At 40.5% G+C, this 13620-nt stretch overlaps 1 protein-coding gene across 3 annotated transcripts in view; it reads right to left on the bottom strand.

Moving 5' to 3' along the window:
- Positions 1 to 6393: 6393 nt before the first annotated feature.
- The window catches only part of CTPS2 (CTP synthase 2), a 60593-nt gene continuing 53366 nt past the window's right edge, over positions 6394 to 13620 (bottom strand). For 2 of the 3 annotated variants that reach the window (XM_033512482.1, XM_015638364.3), the window contains 3 exons: positions 11499 to 11504; positions 9668 to 9778; positions 6394 to 8002 (listed from right to left, as the gene is read on the bottom strand). In XM_033512482.1, coding sequence (XP_033368373.1) covers positions 9709 to 9778; positions 11499 to 11504 — 76 coding nt within the window. In that variant the 3' untranslated portion in view covers positions 6394 to 8002; positions 9668 to 9708. The remainder of the gene's footprint in view (positions 8003 to 9667; positions 9779 to 11498; positions 11505 to 13620) is intronic. The other variant, XM_015638372.3, reaches the window with a different exon arrangement.

Below are 13620 nucleotides of genomic sequence, written 5' to 3'. Positions count from 1 at the left end.
GCTGGGATTTCTCATCTAGGGAATGCCTTTTCACAGTTTCCATGGCATTTTTATTTCAATTAAGCCAAAATGAGATTCTAGTCTCCTTGGCTGTGGGAAATAAACTGAAGCCAAAATATGTTGCTTAGAGGCAGTGGCTGAAATAAAATGGAAATTCAGAAGAATGTGTCGTTATATTGCCCATTTCTAGATGACTAAAAAAAACAGCATATAAAAGAGCAGAATCATGTATTTTACTTTCAGACTGGATTCTCCTACGAATAAAGAGCAAAATCCCCAACTAGTAGTAAGGACAACCAGACTGTGTGAAAGCAAAAGTGTTCCAGGTTTCCCCTAATAAGAAATTGCCCTACAAAGAATATGACCAGCAGACATCATTTTTTAAAAAGCTCACTTGCAATAAGATTTTTTTATTTAGTAGAAGAAATCAAAACTAGGAAGCAAATAGAGGTATTTAATCTCAGAAGGGGAGGGGGAATTCTGCATTATGCTCTGGAAATCAATTCTTAATAAACAAATGCATTATTAAATAATTATTAATTCAGGCAACTAAAATGGTTATCCTGTGGCAGCACCTCAGCCTTGTGTTACAGATTCACCGTAATATACAAATCTTTAATTGTAAGTTGGCAGCAGAAGGTCCTTTGTGGTAATTTAGCTTTAAAGCAATTAAGCTCTTAATGCCACTGTAGCATAAATTTTTCCTACCATTTTCAGCTTAGCTGAAAGAAAAGGCTAAATGTTGCCTTTGGGCACGTGAAGCTGGAAATAAGGAATGGGGAACAAAACCTCTGCCTTGGATTTCCAGAGGGTGGACTTTGGCCTGTTCAGGACATTGGTTCAGAGAGTCCCATGGGAAAAATAGCCCTTAGGGGTCCATGGAGGCTGGACATGCTTTAAATAAAGAAATCTTAATGGCACAGAAGCAGCTCACAGGAGCTGAAAAATAAGCAAGTGGGGAAAACCAGTCTGGTTAAACAGGAAGCTTTCCCTTGAAAGGGAAAAAAGAGAGTTTATGGCATTTGGAAGTAGGGGCAGGCAATTCAGGAAGAGTACAAGGATGTCATTAGGTCATGTAGAGAGAGAATTAGAAAGGCAAAAGCTCAGCTAGAACTCAATCTGGCCACTGCTGTGAAAGATAATAAAAAAGTGGTTTTATGAATACATTAACAACAAAGGGAGGGCTAAGGAAAATCTGCATCTTTTGTTAGATGTGGAAGCGAACATTGTAACCAAGGGTGAGAAAAAGGCTGAGATGGAAAGGCTGGAAAAGGCCTTCTTTGCCTCAGTCTTCAAGAGAAAGCCAGGTTATCCTCTGGGCAGCTGGCCCTGTGAGCTGGTAGATGAGGCTGGGGAGCAGAATAGATACCGTGCAGTCCAGAGGAAGCAGTCAGTGACCTGCTGTGACACTTAGATGCTCTCAGGCATATGGGGACAGATGGGATCTGGGGACCTACAGACCTGTCAGCCTGTCCTCGGTGCTGGGAATGGTCCCGGAGCTGCTCATCTTGAGTGCCATCGTGTGGCACACACAGGTCAGCCAGGGGATCAGGCACAGCCAGCACAGCCAGACAGCGCTTAGGAAAGACAAGTCCTGCCTGACCAACCTGACCCCCTTTGGTGACAAGGTGACCTGCCTGGTGGGTGAGGGGAAGGCTGTGGATGTGCCTGCCTGCACCTCACTAAACCCTTTGACTCCCTCTCTTTCACAGCATTTTTCTGCAGCAGCTGGCAGCCCATGGTTGGGTGGGAGGACTCCTCGCTGGGTTAAGGACTGGCTGAGGGCTGGGCACAGGGAGTGGTGGTGAACAGAGAAAAATCCAGCTGGTGGCTGGTCACCAGTGGGGTCCCTCGAGGCTCATTATTAGGGTCAGTCCTATTTTATACCCTTATCAATGATCTAGATGAGGAAATCAAGTGTACCCCCAGTCAGTTTGTAGATGACACCAAGTTGTGCAGGAGGGAGTGTTGATCTGCTGGAGTATAGAAAGGCTCTGCAGAGGGATATGGATTTGTGAGGTGAAGTATTAGAAGCATTAGGTCAAGATATATTGCTGGAAGAAACAAACTAAATTTCAAATACACAAGCTCTCCCTCAGATGACTCAAAAGCCTGCCAAAACACTTCTAAATAAATATTTCCTTTTCATGAAGACAGTTACATCTGCCATCAAATTTACTTCTCCTGTAATTTCACAGTCAAACTGTTAACTCATGTGCAAAAAGTCAGCAAAGCAGAGGGTATTAGTTCAGACAGCAGCAGACACTCATTCTTTTATCAAGTTCATATTCCTGAACACTACAGCAAATATTACCAAAATTTTTTAAGCCTGTACAGTAGAATTAAAATTACATAAATTAGCAGCCTTGTAAATTAAGGCTCCTTACTGTTAAAGAACAAAACAGACTGGTAATGGTCTTTTATCTTTTTCACACTGACATATTCTTCTCACACAATGAGACGACCAACAGATGTTTAACAAATTGTCTTGGAAAAAGCTGTTTCAGAGGACTGCCACTGGCACATTTTCATTTGCACCTAGATTTTTTTTTATTATTTTTTTTTAATTAGTCATATTTTAAGCTATGATCTTGGTTGAACTTTTACATTTGTAGCATTGCAACAATATAAAAAGCACACAAGCATGACCTTTGTGTGATTCCTCTGACCCACCCTAGTAAGCTTTCTGTCAAAAGTCTCAAATAAAACAATCCCAGGAGTTCTTCTACACACTTCTCAAATTAACAAGCAATCATGTCTTTTTTCCCCAGCGAAGTCAGAGCTGCATTACCCTGAGTAAAGAGCAGACCATTACATGTATAGTCTCATACATAATTCAGTTCATTATTTGAGTAGCAGATCTCCTAGTTCATGCCCCTCAGGAGGTCTGATTATCTCCTGCTCACAATATTATGCTGCTATCTAACTTCGTGTAGCCAGGAGAGCTCTGTATCTTCATTGAGTTGGAGAGAAATCTTTGTCAGTCAAAACCTTTCTTAAAGTTCGTGTAAAACTGAAAGGAGATGCTCTCAAGAGTGATATCCCCATAAGTTTGTAAACAAAATCTGGCAATAAAACAGCATACAAAGAAAAACCTAAATTGTTAGGTTCAAACTCAACTATACACTCACCAGCACTGTCTAAAGTTTATAGAAGAAGGCACATTATGCTCCTAAGACTAAGCACAGGGGAAGTACATTAGCCAGCCACAAGCCTTAGAAGTCAATGCTTTAACTGTTCAAAATTTTGGATGCCTTTTCAATTTCTCAAACCTAGGGACTCAACCAAGGCACATTATTAGGCAGGTATGTTAAGAAGAGTTCAAGCTCTTCCAGGCTTTGGATCTATGCTGAGAACAGTTTTCTTTTATGTGTGCAGGCTTCCTTCTATCCCTTTTTGGATAAACTAAATTAAAATCCTGGGTAGGACAGATGATGAGTAGCATATTCCAGCAGAGGAAAAGATAATAAGCTCGTGCCTGAGGCTGGCACTAGCAGAAGCACAAACTGGCACAGGCTCTTACAAGCCAGCAGGGACAGAAACTGGATGGAGGAAACAATGATGCAGCAATTTACATCCATAGGAGAGAAAAAGGAGGGGAGGTGCTGTCACTTCTTCCTGCTCAGTCTGTGCCATCCCAGACAAAAAGGGTTCAAGACTCACTTGCCCAAAACCAGAAAGCCTCTTTTTTATGGCACTGGTTTAACAAATGGGAGTCCTGTGCTCTGGCTCCTTTTCCAATGACAGTTTCTGTCTTTTGTTCAGTATCTATTTAAAATTCATACACAGTCTGAAGACGTATGAGGGCTCAGGTGTTCTCCCTCCCTCCCAAGGAACCTCCTGCTGCCTCACCTGCAGAATCATAGAATCACATCCTTGCTGTTTTTCCAACACAGGACCAGTGGGGATTTTGGCAGATGGCCCCGATATTATGAGACCATGAACATTGGTACTGAGAACTGACTTTAACTGTGAGGAGCAGGCAGCCCCCAGAGAAGAGGGGGTCTGGCTGCTTCTGAAGCTCAGGATGAAATTGGTCTTGTCTCCTACATCCTGAGGGAGTGTTCTGGGAGATGGATTGTTATTTTTCCAGGGAGGGAGGCACTACATGATAACTCATGATGACAGATTCTGTTGCTGCTGTGTTTTGTGTGGAGCTGGTCCCAGCAAGGGCAGTCAGAGATGTTTATCCAAGCACCACACAAGGGAGCACACAGGGACAAGCCCCTGGCTGGACCTCAACAGGAAAGGATTGCTAAATTCAAGGCTTTGACTAACGTGAAAATGGGTTTGAGGCCCAAGAGAAGAATGAATTTTGTATTCTGGGGAAGTTCAGGCTATTCAGGGGTGAGGCTGCTCAACTGAGCCCCCAAAAACAAGGGAGCCAGATACATTTAGCTGATTAGTAACAATGAGTAGATGGTAGTGACTGATTCCAAGTTCAGCACCTGCACGTATCAGGATCTATTACGCTTGGATTGTGCTCAGATTGTGCTTTAATCCAAGACTTGGGTCGGTCCTTAGGTTATCCAAACAATGCTACCGTTAACTTCACTAGCATCTTCCAACTTTTCAGTTTCTTAAATTATTAACTGAGGGTCCACAGAAGTAGAAAAGATAGCCTTACCTTTCCAGGAGCATTCCTGAAACACAGAATGTTGTCCACACTTCAGGAAAAGCTGGTTTTCTAGGCTCTGGTCCAAATTTGTGAGAGCATGTTACCAGGAGTCCAATAAGGCAAACAATTTCTTCAAATGAATTAGGATGTTACAAGCAGGGAAAATATTCCATATGCAAACAAATCATCAAAGTCTAAAGATTAAAGTACACAATTTTTACAAGATGAAAGACATTTTAATAACTTTATTCCAGTAGTAGGTCAGCTAGGTCACAGCAGGATGTGAAATTCTGCAATCCATGAGGTATTTTAAAAAGCAAAAAACCAGACAGTAGTCAAGATTACTTACTTTTATATGAATAAAGAACAAAAGAACTCATCCACTTCTGTGTTCCATGAAAAGTTAATTCACATTTTAAAATATAAAGTTTAAAAAATGTTTACAGATAAAATTAAGACAATCAACCAGAGACTGGAAAATAAGCATTTCTGGAATTCAGAGGGAATTTCCATGAGAGCTGTAACACAGCTCTCATGAGAAGGTTAGCTCAGGTTGATAAGTCAGTTGTTGCCTTTACACATGACTCTCCCTTATCTCCTCAACATCATTTTGGGCAGCAAGCCCCTGCCCATGTGATTGTTGACAATCTGCCTTTTCTTTCCTGAAAACTTCCTTTAACTTCCAGCTGCAAATCCTGCTTACACAGGTTCTTGCAGAAAACTCATCCTCTACTTTTAAGGAATTGCTCAAAACTTCCATTGTCTTCCTGGGAAGCCAGGGCTTAGATGCCTCTAGAGGATTTCAGGAGTGTGCCAGAGTCCCATGAATCTCAGGTCACAGTAAGCCTTTTTTGGTACTACTCTGAATCAACAGTTACACTCTATCTGATATTAATATGGCTTCAGAAAAACAGCAACCTAATGCAGCATCTGGCCCGCCCTCCCACAAGAATCCCTGATGAGGAATAGTGTATGTTTGGTCAAGCAAATCCTCCTTATTAGATCCAGCCTCTGCAGGTGTTACACACTAGCACATGAAGGTTATGTCTCCAAGCAGTTAAATCAGGGGAAGAAACCTCAGCTTCAGGGTAGTACACATTCAGTATGTTAGGCAGGCGCTAAAGGACTGCACCTATAAAGCTGACAGTGAAATAGGAACCCACACTGCCGAGATGCAGTACTTGACTGGAAACACTCAGCAAGATAAAGTTCTGTCCACAGAATCACTGAAGTGCAATACCTGCCCTGCAGTCCCATCCAAAGGTGGATGCTGCTCCCCTTCTTTACAATCAAGAGCAGATTCTGGTCCAACTCAACCAAGCTACCAAACTTTCTGTGGCCCTTCACTGCGCTCCCTCCAGCTGGACCATGTCTCTCATACTGGGCAGCCCAGAGCTGCACAGCACTCTGTGTGTGACCTCACCAGGACTAAACAGGGGAGAAGGACTGCCTTCCTCAGCCTCCTGGCAACACTCATAAGGCAGCCCAGGATCTGGCTGGAAAAGGTTTGCTTGCCTTCTTCCATTTCAGCATGCTGCTGCTTCTGTCAGCTCAAGTATGAGATGGATCTCTTGAGGCAGAGCACTGCTTTTACATGGGAGAGCACTGGTGAGGGTGCCCTTCCAGCTACACTCCAGGTTAGATGTCTTTCTCACCCCTCTTTTTTTATTTAATAAATCACAGTTTCACATAGACAATACAACTGGGACATGATTAAATAATGAATTTTTTCCTTAACTTTTCTCCTTAACAATTCACAAGTATTGGCACCATGATTCCAAACACTTCCAAATAACTCCATTTATTGAAAATGTTTTGAAAATACATTCACACATTACAGACGATCCTAGGAAATTCTTCACTTTTCACAAAGCAGTGGCCAGTGGCTCTCAGTGGGGAAGACATACAGTGATACCAGTTCTGCTGTCAATATTTCTAAGGCACATATTCATAAACTACTTTAGGGAAGTGCAGCCATAAAAATACATTTTATGTTTCATTACCATTAAAGCTTCTTTTAGTGAAGAGACAAATTCCTGTGTAACCTGAAATTTTCTAGAGCAATGCACAAATCTCAAACTTACTGTTTTACAAAGCTGTAATAGGGAACACAGTGCTTATTTTTGTGAAGATATTGACTTTTGATGAATTAAAGAAGACACTTTGCCCAAAACCAAAACGAAACACAACACTCAAAATTTAGAATTTTTCTTTATAGGAAGGTGTTTTCCAAGCATCTGGAGCCCATCAGTTACACAGCTCAGGTTCAGGTGACAGGTTTGATGATGTCCCACTGCTAATGGGGTCCTTACACCCCTTACACCCTAATGCTGCCTCACACCCAGAACAGCACCTCTCACCTTCCTCTTCTGTCCCACCAGTTCAGGCTCCAGCCATGGCTTTTGCAGGGCTGCTGGCAGTTGTGATGCAGTGGAGTAACTCGTGGTTTCTAAATTAAAACATATAATTCCATTCTATTTCGGAATAAGTGCAACAATAATGGAGTGGTCACAGGATGCAGGAAAACAAGGGTGAACCTTACATAATTCACTTCATACTTATTTACTGCAATTAACTGAGTGTGGCACAGCTGGAGCCCAGATAACACCCCAGGTTTATGACTGGTTTTTCTACAACTTTCACACAAGTGTTAAAACTGGAGTTTAATATATGAATGTATTTACTTTCTCTCTTACAAAATGCAAATATGAAACCACTTTTTAATACCACTTCTGTAATTCTGTAGGTCAGAATTATGTTCAGTATTATCAGACTTCAAGGAGAAATAGAGCAAATGAATTTATGTGAAATCAAGTCACTTATAAAAGCAAAGTGAAAAAACTTGAATCCAATATTAATTACCATAATCACATAGAGCTGAGATATAGCAATCATTTTTCATTTGTACATATTGAACAGCAAAAAAAGTAAAAAAATATATATATACAAGCTCAATAGAGAAAAAACCTGGAACAGTTTTCTGCTGCTCAAGAGTAAGACAATTTTCCCTTAAATGTTTTAGTGCATTCCCCACCACATTCCCAAGAACTAATGAATTTTTTCTTCCTGTTCCAAGGCCAACTGAAATCAGTCAAATCTTCCTTCAAATCAAGAAAGATGTGAACTAGTGAATTGATACATATTCACCTGAGATTACTCTGAAATATAGGACAAGATAATAATGATTAACAGCTAAGGTGCACAACCTTTTGGTAACTTTTGCAGAGAAACAGCATTTACACAGAACAGGTTTTGCTACAGAACAGTAAAACTGTCATCTGTAATGAGAATTATTGAACATAGTAGAGGAAGAAACAGTATGAGAACTGCAAGCAGCTTACTCTTCTCCTTTCTTCTATTCAATAATGTCCTGTTTCCAAGTTTCTGTAACATAAAAAGAGGGAGAGGAAGGAAGAATAAATGTAAAAAAATTAATTATTAAAAATATTTCATCTGTAACTCAGTTTATTTCATGCTTATATAATTTTCATTCAAATTTGTTAACTCATTTCGAAGTAATCCTATGCAAATTCTACAAATAGATGCACTTTATATGCATCAAACAGCCTAAAGTGAAACCACAAAGCTAAATATAGTCTACATATGTATCCAGCTCTGATTAATGTAGAATTAATTATGAGATAAAAAAATAAATAAGCCAATGCTTTTCTCATTTTTTTGTATCTGGATTTAGTTATTTAATCTTTTCTAGAGTAATTCTGTTTAATAACAATTGGCAGCCGCTAGTGACATGTTCAAACAAAGTCAGCTTGGCTACTGATAACCACTTAAAAGCATCATGAAAGTACATTCATCCAAGCACTGAACAAGTCACACTGCAACAGTAAACAGAGAGCTATCATTCAGAAATTCCACTGAGGAAAGCAAGGGCTCTTCCAGAGGGACTGTCCTGTACCTTGTGCTGCTCTCAAGAAACCATTGTGATGTTTGGAGGTGGGAAGGGTCCAGGCAAGAAAGAAAAGGAACATTTTGTCTACTTGTTTTTTGGTTATTTTAGGACAGGCATCAGTACTGTATGTACATGTACCAGGTCATTAAATCACTTAACACTCTGTTCTTCGCTCTCGTGATTTGGGGATGGATCGTTATCTTTAACATGCCGTACAGGAGAGCAAAAAAGAATTCAACTGAAAATCCCAGAAGAAACATATGCATCTAAGGGCTGAACTCAAATTTCTAGTATCTCATGCCCCTACTTTGATCAGGAGACCATGAGGCAGAAATGCATCATTCATATGTAGCCTTAATTGTCTGCTTGGCACAGCTGCTTAGTGTCAACACCATGTGAGACGTAATCAGAGGGGAAAGTTATGCCCTCCTTACAAAAGTGCTCAGAGATATTGAGAAGCTGAATGAGAGTGTCACACCGGACCTAGCTCTGATGAATCTGCATAGGAAAAATAAAGTAAGACGAAGTTTCAAGCCCAGATCCTGCAGAGATCAGGTGTTTCACAGGAAATACAACCTCCAAACTAAAAGGAAATATATGACTACCATGTTTACAGGTGAATAAAGAACTAATCCAACATCACTTTGGCAAAGCCTATGGCAAACAAAGCTACAATTTTATAAAACCTGTTTGTATCTCTATCACTCTGCAGATTAAATATTAGTATTTATGTTGGGATGTCGTTGTCCTATCAATGCATCAGATTCCAATTATAGGTGCATATTAAGGCAAAAGAAAAAGTAACATCCATACAGTGTAGTAGAAGTGATTCCAAATTGTAAACTGAAGACATAAAAACGTAATTCAAAAATGTATTTTTAGTATATCTTCAAACACTAGCACAATTTGGTTTTGTACAGCATCCTACATAAAAGATGTACCCAAAATACTAAGCAGACTTTAACATCTCAATTTCAGAGTTAAGCAGCAGAAGAGGAAACAATTAAATGCTACAGACAAGAAAGAAGACATAAGCTCTCAGATGGGACTTGAAACAAATGGGAGAATTAAGTTAACTTTATCTCCTAAGTCTAGAATAAATCAGAATCCTAAAGCAGTATCAAAACATTTCAGTTTACCTCAATAGCATCATCCATTTCTGTGCTCTCATATAATCATTTCAGCTTGTGTCAGAATAAGGAAACTCTTTTTCTGGAGAGCTGTCATCACTTAGGTCACTGTAGCTGTCACTGTTGGAACCAAAAACAATTCAGAAATATCTAAACCAAGTATTTTATATCAAGCCCTCCAACCCATGATGCATATAATCAACACTTTCCTCAAATGCAACCCATTTCCATAAAACCTCTTTAGGCTCATGCTAAAAACATGGTATTTTAGAACACCTTCCTCTAAAGGAATAGGCTGAAGTTTGTAGTTTAAGACTTGATGTGAAATAATGCTCTATCTGATAAATATTATGTTCAATTTCTTTTTGCTTGACTCCTGTACATTCATTCTGCATTTTGTTGGTGCTGCATGTCTATGGTCATGGTTAACAAGATAGATAATAACAGGTATTCAGAGCTAAAAATAAAAGGAATTTCTCCCTTATGGTAGAGAAAACCATTGTTTTAACAACAACAACAACAAAGTTAAGACAACTTTATTAACTCACAATTCTTCAATTTACACTTAAATGACAATTCTTGCTGATGTAGTCGGAACAGAAATAATTTTCATTGCACCAAGCAATATCCTGAATCTTTTTCTAGAGGTTTTATCCCCTTTTGCTGTGTCCTGGGAGAAGCAGGCTGGTTTTCAGAGACCAAACTGCCATGCAAGTGATTGCTATCTAAGTGGCAAGAACAAGGAAACAAGTGAAGAACAGGAATCATCACAGTCACTGAGAGAAAGAAGTGCCCACAAACCACATTTTCACTCAGTGTGATGTCTATTGGGTCTCCAGGTTTATCTTTAAGTGCACTTGAGAAGTGCCTCCAGCCTCAACCGCTCCCTACTATATTTCACTTCTACGATCTGTTTTCCAGATATTTTCATTTCCCCAGATGAGAAGCCAGCAAAGGGAGCCCAGGGAACTGATAGGTACATTTGAGCAGCAGTAATTCTGTGACCCTTCAGAGCACAGGCCATGGTGGGTACAGGTGGGGATCTCAGACCTCATTTGTGTGGGAACACCACAACAGCCTTGGGTACCAACCCTATGCTAGCCACTGACTGCACAGCTGTCTTGTCACACCTCCCCTTTCCCACACACCCTTCATCCTCCACACAACAGGACCCCACTCGCTCGTGTTCCCCATCTCTGGGCACGATCTCCCACTGAGACATCAAGCCCATGACCCACCCAGACAGAGCCTTATCAGGGGAAGCAGTGAGTGCCTGCTGGGTAATGCTCCGAGGGAGCCATGCAGCCCCACAGCTGGAGATCTCTGATGAGACTGCACTGAGGAACAGTGAACAACTGCACTCAGCTACCTGGTGCTTGTTACTGAGCACTGCTTTGGAGCCTGAATTTCATCCTCTCTTCTTAGAGAGAAAGGAAAACCAAAGAAAGAATAGGTAAAAAAACCATACACTTTAACAGAGTGGGACAGGAGGAATGGTACCAACAGTCACCTCATTTTATTTCTACCTCTGGTAGGAAAGTCTCCCACAGTTACTGCAAGTCACTGTACCAAATTTGTGTAAAACAGCATAGATATCCTGGCTGTCCTAACATTAAGACTTTGTCTACAGCATTCTGCCCTTTCTTTGCATGACATGCACGCTGCTGATGTGATTCATATAAAGGGTGTATCATATCAGGCTAGTGTGAAATGCTCAATTTGATCATTTCATCGGCTGGTGATCAATTACACAGTTCAAGTGAGGAAAGTGTTGTTGACAGTATGATCAAACATGCCAGATGCACACAGACAAACACAACATCACCAACATTGTACTTACTTTTTTCTGAAAGTACCCATGGAAACATGGAACAAAAATTCAGTATTATTAAAACAGTTCTGCATTTTCACATCACAGCAAAATAGCAAATACTGTCCACGGAACAGAGAATATAACTGATTGTAGAGAACAGAATAATCTTATGACAGCCCTGATTTAAGTACAAAGTCTTCAGAGAACTTTTTTTTTTTAATTAGCTCTGCTGCCCAGTGGCAATCACAGCCCAAAACCATGCCAGAGCTCTGTAAACAACACAGTATGGGAGTCAGGTGCTTAAGTAAAAGTGCTCACTGACCAATGAGGTGAGTGGAGAACTGCCCAGCTTTCTCTCTTGGAGGCAGTCAGGTGCTGATCCCCACCCAGAATTCTCATCACAGGTCCTCCCCCACTCAGTGACACAGGTTTTAGAGGGATTCACCCACAGAAGTAGTCACACAGCCTGGATGTTTCTGTGATTTCACTGACTTACCACCCAAACTTCTTAAGCCTGTTTACAGTTTGCCAAAGCTCAGGCTCACTTGGCCACTAGTGCAGAGGCTAAAACATTTACTCATCCCAGGACAATTTTGCTCCTGTTCCCACAATGGCCAATTTCAGTACAAGATTTGACACCACATCCCAAAGAAGGGCTGTCATCATCACATTCTTCACTCCTGCAGCAGCACCTCACAGTCTCCCCTACTTTAGGGTTGCTCTATGGGGTGTAAGTCATTTTTATGTCTCATAAGCAGGCCACAGGGCAAGAAAGGCAGGGGAAATACCCAGGAAAGCATCAGCCCTTGGGCTTCAGACTCAGGTAGCTGTCATTCTCACAGTTTCAGCTGTTTGAATTATATGTCTAAGCACACCCAGAACCTGTGGCATCATCTTAAAAATAACACCTTGAGCCCCATGGAAACCTGAACTTCCAAGAGCTAGGCTGCCAGCGGACTTGAAAGCAAAGAGGAACTCGTGAAACTTGGCATATCTACACCTGTGTGCCACAGCTTCAAACCAGCACTGCTGTCAGGTTTCTAAGATTTACTCTGAGGTCAAACATATTAGTATCATGTGTAATCTGAAGGAAAATTGTAGGTGGCATTAACCATAAACAAGTCATCTTTTCTCTTTGGAATACATGTGTACTTTGCTCCAAATTACAATGAGTTGTACACAGATGTTAAACACAAAACCCAAGTGGATGCTTCATGTTCACAGTTGTTAATACTAAGTAACCTTACTTAAATCTGCTGTCTGTAAAAGTGGTGGTGATGAGACATCAAATAAGCCCAGCTTTCCTTAATGAAATGCTTTTTAACACTGAGCCAAACACTGAAAAAATACACTTATATTTGCTTCAGCAAGCTTTCTCTCAGTTTGTGTTCAAATTAATTACCAATTATCTTGGGCAGGAGCCTGACACCCACTTCTTCTTATTTGTAACAATTCTGGCAACAGCAAGAATTTTCTCTAACAACAAGGAGCTGCTGAGCAGATCAGAGGCCACAAGTTCTAAGACCTAAGTCCAACAGCGGGTTTTTTTTGTGGTTTTGGGTTTTTGTGGGTTTGTTTGTTTTGTGGGTTGGTGGTGGGGTTTTTTTTGGGTGGTTGGTTGGTTTTTTGGGAGTTTGTGTTTTTTGTTTGGGTTTTTTATTTTGTTTGTGTTTGTGTTTCTTTGGGTTTTTGTTTATTTAGGGATTTGTGTTTGTTTGGGGGAGAGTTTTGTGTCTTTTGGGGTTGTTTTGGGGTTTTTTGATTGTTGTTGGTGATGGTTTTTTGTGGTTTTTTTGGGGTTTTTTGTGGAATCTTGAGTATGAAGTGGCAACCAAGGAAAAAAAACATAACAAAACTATGCAGTGTCACTGCATCTAGTTAGTCACTTTAGTCATTACAATGAAGAATTTTGGTCTCTTCATTCCTGTAAAATTTGTACTCTGTGAACATTCTGTTTTACACTCAGAAAATCCAGATCAATATTCTTTAGAAACAAAGTATTTGGCAGTTTGAGGGGAGCTTTTCTTTCATAAATTTTTCATTTAGAATTGACAAAAAACTCTTTTTCCAGAAACGTAAGGAATTAAAACAGTTACTACAATAATGCTATGCCCTGCAAGAAGCCAAGCTAAGTGCATTTCTTCCTCAG

This window comes from Parus major, chromosome 1 (assembly GCF_001522545.3).
Source record: "Parus major isolate Abel chromosome 1, Parus_major1.1, whole genome shotgun sequence".
NCBI lineage: Eukaryota > Metazoa > Chordata > Aves > Passeriformes > Paridae > Parus > Parus major.
Note: the sequence above shows the minus strand (reverse complement) of the source record. Positions and strands in the feature narration are given on the sequence as shown.